This window comes from Nicotiana tabacum, chromosome 17 (assembly GCF_000715075.1).
Source record: "Nicotiana tabacum cultivar K326 chromosome 17, ASM71507v2, whole genome shotgun sequence".
Lineage (NCBI taxonomy): Eukaryota > Viridiplantae > Streptophyta > Magnoliopsida > Solanales > Solanaceae > Nicotiana > Nicotiana tabacum.
The window spans coordinates 75,394,457-75,403,023 of NC_134096.1; the positions used below are offsets into that span (position 1 = coordinate 75,394,457).

At 34.3% G+C, this 8,567-nt stretch overlaps 1 protein-coding gene across 13 annotated transcripts; it reads left to right on the top strand.

Annotated features, from left to right (window-relative positions):
• Positions 1-689: 689 nt before the first annotated feature.
• LOC107766664 (uncharacterized) lies at positions 690-5,344 on the top strand. 13 transcript variants are annotated; one of them, XR_001643752.2, is made up of 3 exons: positions 690-2,129; positions 4,744-5,015; positions 5,093-5,344. XR_001643752.2 is itself a non-coding variant. In XM_016585473.2 (2 exons), exons 1-2 carry the CDS (start codon positions 1,100-1,102, stop codon positions 4,854-4,856), a joined length of 1,143 nt encoding a protein of 380 aa, XP_016440959.1. In that variant the 5' UTR covers positions 690-1,099; the 3' UTR covers positions 4,857-5,344. The 13 variants fall into 13 exon arrangements, 6 of the variants coding, with proteins under 6 accessions (XP_016440959.1, XP_016440962.1, XP_016440963.1 ...); XR_001643751.2 differs by having other exon boundaries at positions 691-2,129; positions 5,096-5,344; XR_001643753.2 differs by having other exon boundaries at positions 691-2,129; positions 4,744-4,978.
• Positions 5,345-8,567: the final 3,223 nt, after the last annotated feature.

The following is an 8,567-nucleotide window of genomic DNA, read 5'->3' on the forward strand; positions in this document are numbered from 1 at the left end:
ACACAATAAACACAAACGTATATTTATATATAGATATATTTATATATAGTCCAAAAGGGAGATGGACATCTGATAGGTAATGAAAAATGTTAAAACTCCATTAAGGAGTCAAATGCCAAACGCCAAATTCATTTAAGGCTATCAAACGTTAAAACCATTTAAGACCAAAGAAACATTAGCTATCAAAGTTAAGGAAATGTTATTAAAATTAACGTTAAGGAAACGGTCATCCAAGACCAACTTTGGTCAGATTCAAATATATATAAAAAAACTGATTTTGATAGCCATTCAATGTTAATAAAATATTATATTCAAAGTTATTATAATTTACTATTCAAATTGATTGTATAATAAATATCCATTAATAATATATACCCATTAACATAATAGCAAAGGAATGAACCTAGATATCAATTTGAATATTTCTTTTTGAGTTATCAAATTATTTTCTAACAAAAGAAACATCTAGAGAATTTCCACCAACATTTCTGTATCATCCATCAAATTTTTCTTTCCCTCGACTGAGAAACAGTACTAAAAATACTATATGTGTTGGAGCTGAAGTCAAATGGGCCAAGCCACCTTAGTTTAGTTTTAGCTTAGTCAGTTTTATTGTTGGGCCCAGTTGTGTAGCTGATATTTATTTTCATGTATCCGGTCCATTTGTTTATATAAGAGACTTGTATAGTGAATCAAAGGAACACAATTTCACATAATAAGAGTACCCGATATTTCTCTTCTAGAAAGGTGTATATTCTGCCATTTTCAATCTTATTGCGTTGACCATGAATTCGATAGTTAACATAGTATCAGAGCCCGAAATTGATTAATCCAGTACCGGAGTTTACTTTGTAGTAAGTTTCTGATTGTTTTTCTTTGTTTATCAAGTCATTTCATGGTAGTAATATGTTCTGTCCGATGAGATATTCTACGACGATTTTGGTGGTCGTTTGCGGACGATTATGTGGTGGATTTCGTTCATTTTTCGACTCTCGTTAAGCATCTGTTTTGTTGACGAATTGAGAGAAGTTTGATAAATTTTCCCTAATTTTGAAACCCTAATTTCAATTTTTGTCAAACATCTGTTTTTGTTGTTGATATGGGTTCAATTAGTGAGGAAACCTCTAATGTTGTTGATAATTATGTTGTCGCACCTTTGTCCCCCTTGTATTTGCTCCCTTCCGATTCTCCCGGCATTGTTTTGGTCACTACGACCTTTGATGGCACGAGGTATGGGAGTTGGCGTCGGGGAATGTTGTTAGGGTTATCATGCAAAAATAAGTTAAGAATGATTAATGGTACTGTTACTAAACCGAGTCCCAATTCTGCACTTTTCGAACCTTGGACTAGGTGCAACGACATAGTTGTTGCCTGGATCCTTAATAGTTTAGATAGAGAGATTAGAGAGACTGTGATGTACACTGAGTCTGCTGAAAAACTGTGGAAGGAAATTGAGCGTCGGTTTGGCCAAGCCAGTGAGATAAAGATTTTTCAAATCCGCAAAGAGATTTCTTCAATTTCTCAGGGTAATTCTACTGTTGCCTCATACTTCAATAGGATTAAGAAGCTATGGGATGAACTTTCTTTCTCCATTTCACATCCTGTGTGCATATGTGGATGCAAAGAGGCCTTCCAGAGGTTAGACGAGGAGCAGAAAGTTCATCAATTTCTTATGGGACTGAACGAGTCTTATTCTACCATTAGGAGAAACATCCTGATGATGAAACCTCTGCCCGATGTTGATAGTGTTTATTCTATATTGATAAATGATGAGAGTCAGTCTGGAATTCAACCTAATGTTCCTTCTTTCAATTCTGATTATCTGGTGTATCGGTATTGCAAGAAGCCTGGTCACTCAGTGGACAAGTGTTTCAAGCTACACGGCTATCCAACTGGTTTTCAGTCTAGGTTTAAGAGGAGTGCAGCTTTTGCTCAAGTTTCAGATTCTCAGCCCATAACACATCCTGAGACTCTTGTTTGTGAGAACAAACAACTTCATTCTGAAGGAGGGGTTCCCAGTATTACCAAGGAGCAGTTTGATCAGCCTTTGACTCTTCTTCAACAGTCCAAAGTCTCACCTGGACCTCAGGAGATTTCTGTTGGATCTGCCAATTTTGCAGGTCTGATAGGTAACCCTGACTTTGTGAATTCTTGCTTACTTGCTTGCAATTTTTATAGGGTAGAGAATAGTCCTTGGACTTCTACTTGGTAGTCTTCATGATGGGCTCTATATTCTCAATCCTGCCACTTTTACTGGTTCTTATACTTCTGCTGTAAGTGCACCCTTTGTAAATACCATTACTGCCAAACATTTACATGAAATGAATAAGAGCAGTAGTTCTATCTCAAATGTTGCATCTTTTGTTTCTATGCCTGATGTTGCATCTGGTGTTTCTGTGAATAATGTTGTTGTTTCTACATCCACTCAGGCACATGCATTGTCATTTGACCATTCTTGGCATTTAAGACTTGGACACATGCCTTTTAGTAAAATGAAGACTATCCCTTTTTTATCTGAGAAGTTACCCAAAAAGCAATCTTTTATGTGTTCTATCTGTCCTATGGCTAGACAATAAAGGCTTTCCTTCCCTGAAAGTACTATACGTTCAACTTCACCATTTCAGTTAATTCACATAGACCTTTGGGTTCCTTATCATACCTCAACTTACAATGGGTTTAAATATTTTATGACTATTGTAGATGATTTTTCTAGAGCCACTTGGACACATTTGTTATCATCTAAAGGAAGTGCTTTCACTCTACTTCAATCATTCATTTTCATGATACAAACTCAGTTTAATTCTACTATCAAAGTGGTAAGGTCTGACAATGCCTTTGAACTAGGGTCTAGTACTACAGCTTTAGCTTTCTTTTCCACTCATGGCATTTTGTACCAAACTTCTTCTCCACATACACCTCAACAGAATGGTGTAGTAGAAAGGAAGCACAAATACCTTTTAGAAACTGCTAGAGCATTTCTTTTTCAGTCCAAGTTGCCTATAAAGTATTGGGGTGAATGCATCTTAACTGCTACATTTTGATAAATAGATTCCCTTCTCCTTTATTGAGAAACAAATCTCCTTTTGAATTGCTTTATAGAATTGTTCCTTCTTTGAACCAACTAAGAGTTTTTGGCTGCCTCTGTTTTGCTGTTGTACCTAAACCATACAGGGACAAGCTCAGGTCCAGGTCCATTCCTTCTGTTTTCCTTGGGTACACCCCTGGTAAGAAGAGTTACAAATTATTGGATTTGTCCACTTACAAAATATTTCATTCTAGGGATGTCTTGTTCCACGAAAATATTTTTCCATACTCTGATCCTACTTCCTCTCATCTGTTTTCCTCCCCTGCACCATCATCTGATTCAGTTCACATCTATTCCTCTCATTTTTCTACCCCTGTTCCCCCTCATTCTCCTCCTACCTCTTCTCCTCCTACTTTTTCTCGTGATTTGTCTGCACCTTCACCTATCACATCTGCTATCCATCATTTTTCTTTCTCCTTTGTTCCTGTTTCACCACCTGCCCTTAGAAAGTCCTCTAGAACTCATAATCCTCCTTTTTATCTTGGTGATTATATTTGCAATTCTATTTTTAGTTCTAAGGTTCTTTCCTTGGCCTCTAATAATTGCTTGCAAGAGCCTTTGTTTTATCATCAAGTTGTTTCCCATCCTTCTTGGCAAGAAGCTATGATGCAAGAGTTTTAGGCCTTGAAAACTAACCACACCTGGGATATTCTTTCCCTACCTGCTGATAAGAAGGCCATTCCTTATAAGTGGGTATACAAGATCAAACAGAGGGCTGATGGGTCAATTGAGAGGTACAGAGCAAGGTTAGTAATTAGGGGTGACAACCAACAAGAAGGGGTGGATTTCACTGAAACTTTCTCCCCTGTAGTCAAGTTGACCATTGTCAAGTGTCTTTTGTCTGTGGCTACTACAAGAAATTAGACAGTATACCAGCTTGATGTCAATAATGCATTTCTACATGGGGATTTGGATGAAAAAGTATTTATGAAGATCCCTCCAGGGTTGTCTGTTTCAGCATCTACTTCTGTACCTTCTTCCTCTTTGGCTTGCAAACTGAACAAGTCTCTATATGGTCTTAGACAGGCCTCTAGGCAGTGGTATGCCAAATTCTCTTCTGCTCTTCAGTCTAAAGGTTTTCAGCCTAGTATCAATAATTACTCTTTATTTAGAAAGGCTGCAGGTTCTAGTCTTGCCTTAGTTGCTATCTATGTTGATGATATTCTGTTGGCTGGTGATGACATTTCTGAAATCCATGCCCTTAAATAGTTTTTGGATGACCAATTCAAAATTAAAGATCTTGGTGAGATTCATTACTTACTTGGGCTTGAAGTTGTCAAGCATCCCCAAGGGTTCTTGGTTAGCCAGCACAACTTCACTATGGATTTGCTCTCTGAATTTGAGTGTTCTTCAGTGACTCCAGTGGTGGCTCCATTGGATCCTCATGTTAAGTTGTCAGCTGATATAGGAGAGTTACTCCCTGATCCATCTGTGTATAGAAAATTAGTGGGGAAATTGAACTTTTTGCAGCGTGTCTGCTCCTAGGATTCCTCATTTGACAACTGCTTATCATGTCTTGAGGTACCTGGCTGGTTCCTCTGATTTGGTTGTTCTTCTTTCCAACTCTCCTGACTTCTCTTTGCATGGCTACTGTGATTCTGATTGGGCTAGTTGTGCTGATAGCAGGAGATCCGTTTCTGGTTTTGTGTTGTTTTTAGGTGGTTGTCCTATTTCATGGAAGTCTAAAAAGCAGCCCACTCTTGCCTTGTCCTCTACTGAGGCGCAGAGTACAGGGCTCTTAGGCTTCTGGTTGCTGAGATCACTTGGTTAGTCCGGCTGTTGGCTGAATTTGGGGTGGTTGATCTTCGTCCGGTTGTAGTCTATTGTGATAATCAAGCAGCCGTCCACATAGCCAAAAATCTTATTTTCCATGAAAGAACCAAGCATGTTGAGGTGGATTGCCATTTTGTTCGAAATGCCTTGGCTGATGGTTTGATTTCTTTGCATTCTATTTCCACTTCTGCTCAGATTGCTGATGTGTTTACTAAATCCTTGCTTGGCGTGCAGCAGAAGGCTTTTATTCCCAAGCTTGGAATGGCAAGCCCTTCCAGCTTGCGAGGGGGTGTTGGAGCTGAAGTAAAATGGGCCAAGCCACCTTAGTTTAGTTTTAGCTTAGTCAGTTTTATTGTTGAGCCCATTTGTGTAGATGATAATTATTTTCATGTACTCAATCCATTTGTTTATATAAGAGACTTGTACAGTGAATCAAAGGAACACAATTTCACATAATAAGAGTACCCGATATTTCTCTTCTAGAAAGGTGTATATTCTGCCATTTTCAATCTTATTGCGTTGACCATGAATTCGATAGTTAACAATATGTGGTGGAAGAACGGAAATGGTGATGAAGGGATAATTATGTTAAACAAAGTGGACCTATCGTTTCTTTATGAGCTTAAGCTTGCACCGAAGGTTCTTAAAATATTTACACAATAGTGATTTTTCTGCGCTTCGTGCGGTTTAATTGGATAATATTTTAAAAATATATTTTGTTGAATTTACTTGAGATAAAATAGATAGTTTTTATCCATAAGCATATATAGAAATTGATTATATCACAAATCGAATTTTTTATCATCATGAACAACTTGATCAATTTAACAGACATCATCTTATTACTTGCATTACTGTAAAATAATTATTGGTTTGGCAGTAGCTCTTCAATTGGTTCTTATTTATCCACTAAATAAATAGGTACATATGAAATTTATTTAACGTAGGTGATAACAAACAGTCATAAAATACGTGTACTTCTTGAATTTCAATCAAATTCATATAAACATTAGAGAAGAGAATACGAGGAAAAGTATTTAGAGTCTAAATAAGAGGAAAGTTACTCAAAACGACTCGAGCTATTATTGAGCTAATTTATTTAAATAAAAATAACAAAAAATGCAAAAAAGGGAGAAAAAAGATAAATAGGATATATACACACACACACACACTTGAATTTCATTTCGTCTAAATATTATTTACAAATAATGTATCATTTGTTGAAATAAAATAATAATATTATTAATAAATATATTTAGAGATTTTGAGCTTTAATGACGAGAAAGTTAAAAATAAAAGAAAAATGATTTTGGTGTCACATAATTACTAAGCAAAATGATAAATAACTAATTAATAAGTAATTATGGGGAAGGGAAAAAGTTTAAAACATTAGAAGAAAGTTTAAAAAAGGTGACATTTTGAGTTTTTAAACGGAGTACTTTTAGGGGAACCAAAAAGCCTCAAGCCATTATTGAACTAATTTATTTAAATTAAAAAAAAAGAGAGAAAAATGCAAAAAAAAGGATAAATAGTTGGCCAATGAGAGGTGTCTCACTATATATATATATATATATATATATATATATATATATATATATATATATATATATATATATACTAAAATTATGTATAGATATTATTAGTTTTGTAGTTACGTATTGTTGGGCGTTAATGTTGAGAAAATATTTTTAAAATGAGAAAAAGATATTTGTGTTTTTTGGTCTAATAATGAACAACGTCATTTTTCCTTGATATAATGTTTTAATTAATATAATTAAGGAAGAAAAGAAAAATGGAAAGATAAGGTAGAAGGAACATCAGATTTAGAAGGGAAAAAGACAGTAAAGAAAATAGAAGTTAGCTATAATAATAATAATAATAAACAAATAGAAAGAACTCCACAAAGCAAAATATTTTACTTTAATTACAGAAATAAGAAAATAATGTAATTCACTATCACAGGAATATCATACGAGTACTAATTTCTTGAAACTAATCTTCACTTCAAGAAATGAAAGAGCAAATCGATTTTCAACTACTTCACCCACTGCATTGGCAAAGTTTTGCATCATTTGTTACACCTGCAACAAAACCTCAACTTTAACACAACTTGGGGTTCAAAATATTAATATTTCAGATGGGTCCTAATCAGAAAATTATATTGAGTAATAGAAATATATTGAAAATAAGGTGGAGATAATAAAACTGTTCTCCTGAGATAGTCCATCTAAAAAATTGCAAGAAAAGATGAAATAGAGTATTTCTCAGAATATATCCAATTTTCGCACAATAGCTACATCAAAATATTCTTCAAATTGAAAAATATGCTCTCCCAAATTCCGCAGACCTATCACCAAAAGAGAAAAGGTTATATTAACACTTACAGTGCTATTGCAAAAAAATATAATTAATAGAGAGTATTACTTCAATGTATAAGCTCCACCTTTGATGCAATCTTTACATCTCCAAATCGCCATAGCTTTTGTCTTGACTATGTACTGTTTATGATAACAGTTATATATTTGAAACCTAAGTATTTAAGCAAAACCTTTGAACTTATTAAAATAGAACATAATTATAGCTTCTAGTTTATTCAGAAGCACCAGAATATTAAAAATTTATACCTTTTCGCAAAACTCATAGAAATGCTTATTACGGTGGCTAATCTCCATTTTTTAAATCTGCTTTTGTAGGCTAACAATGGGTGCCTAAACACATTAGCCATTTATTTAAACACAATATATGAGATGTTAATGTATCTAATTAATAAGCAATTAGGGGGAAGGGAAAGAGTTTGAAACGATAGAAGAAAGTTTAGTAAGGTATCATTTTGAAACGGTAGAAGAAAGTTAAGGTGTCATTTTGAGTATAATAAAAGTAGGGGAATCAAAAAGACTCAAGCTGTTATTGAGCTAATTTACTTAAATAAAAATAAGAGAAAAATGCAAAAAAAAGGAGAAAAAAGATAAATAGGATCATTGGCCAAAGAGAGGTGTCAAATCACTTTTTATATTCCCACATTTATATATATATATATATATATATAGATTGGGTACAGGGGGTGGATCTAGAGCATTGGTTATAGGTTTACGTAAACCTAATAGCTTTTGTACAATATTAGTGTAATATTAACTTGATGTATAATTATTAGTGTAATATTAACCTGAGATCGTTGGAAACCCATATACTTCAAATTCTGGATCGGTCTCCAATTAAATCACTTAAAAGGTAATTACAAATAACTTTATTTAACATACAATCATTTACAACCTACAATAAATGCATGCACATGCTAGTATAATAGGTTAAATAATATTGATATCGTAAAAGTTCATTACACTATTTGTGCATATAAATTAAATTCTTCTTTCAAAAGTGGAGTTATTTTATTACGAGTATCAACGTCTACGTGCAACTCTTATAAGCAAGTTCAAACTTTACTACGTAAATCAAATGTTAAAACTTCTTGAATTCAAGAGCTTGAAGTTTTCGTCAAGCTTTACGCATGGTTCAAACTGTAGCTATTCAACAGTTTTGAACTCTAGATTTAGTAAGGTACAAACTAATCACATCTCCCCAGCTAGCTGTTATTCCTGGTCAATTGGGAGACCAGAGAGGTTTTATCTTAATATATATGCCCTAAGGCCTCTCTGTCATTTCTGCTTATCTACATTTTGTTATTGTTAATTAGACTAAGGTGTTGGAGAAA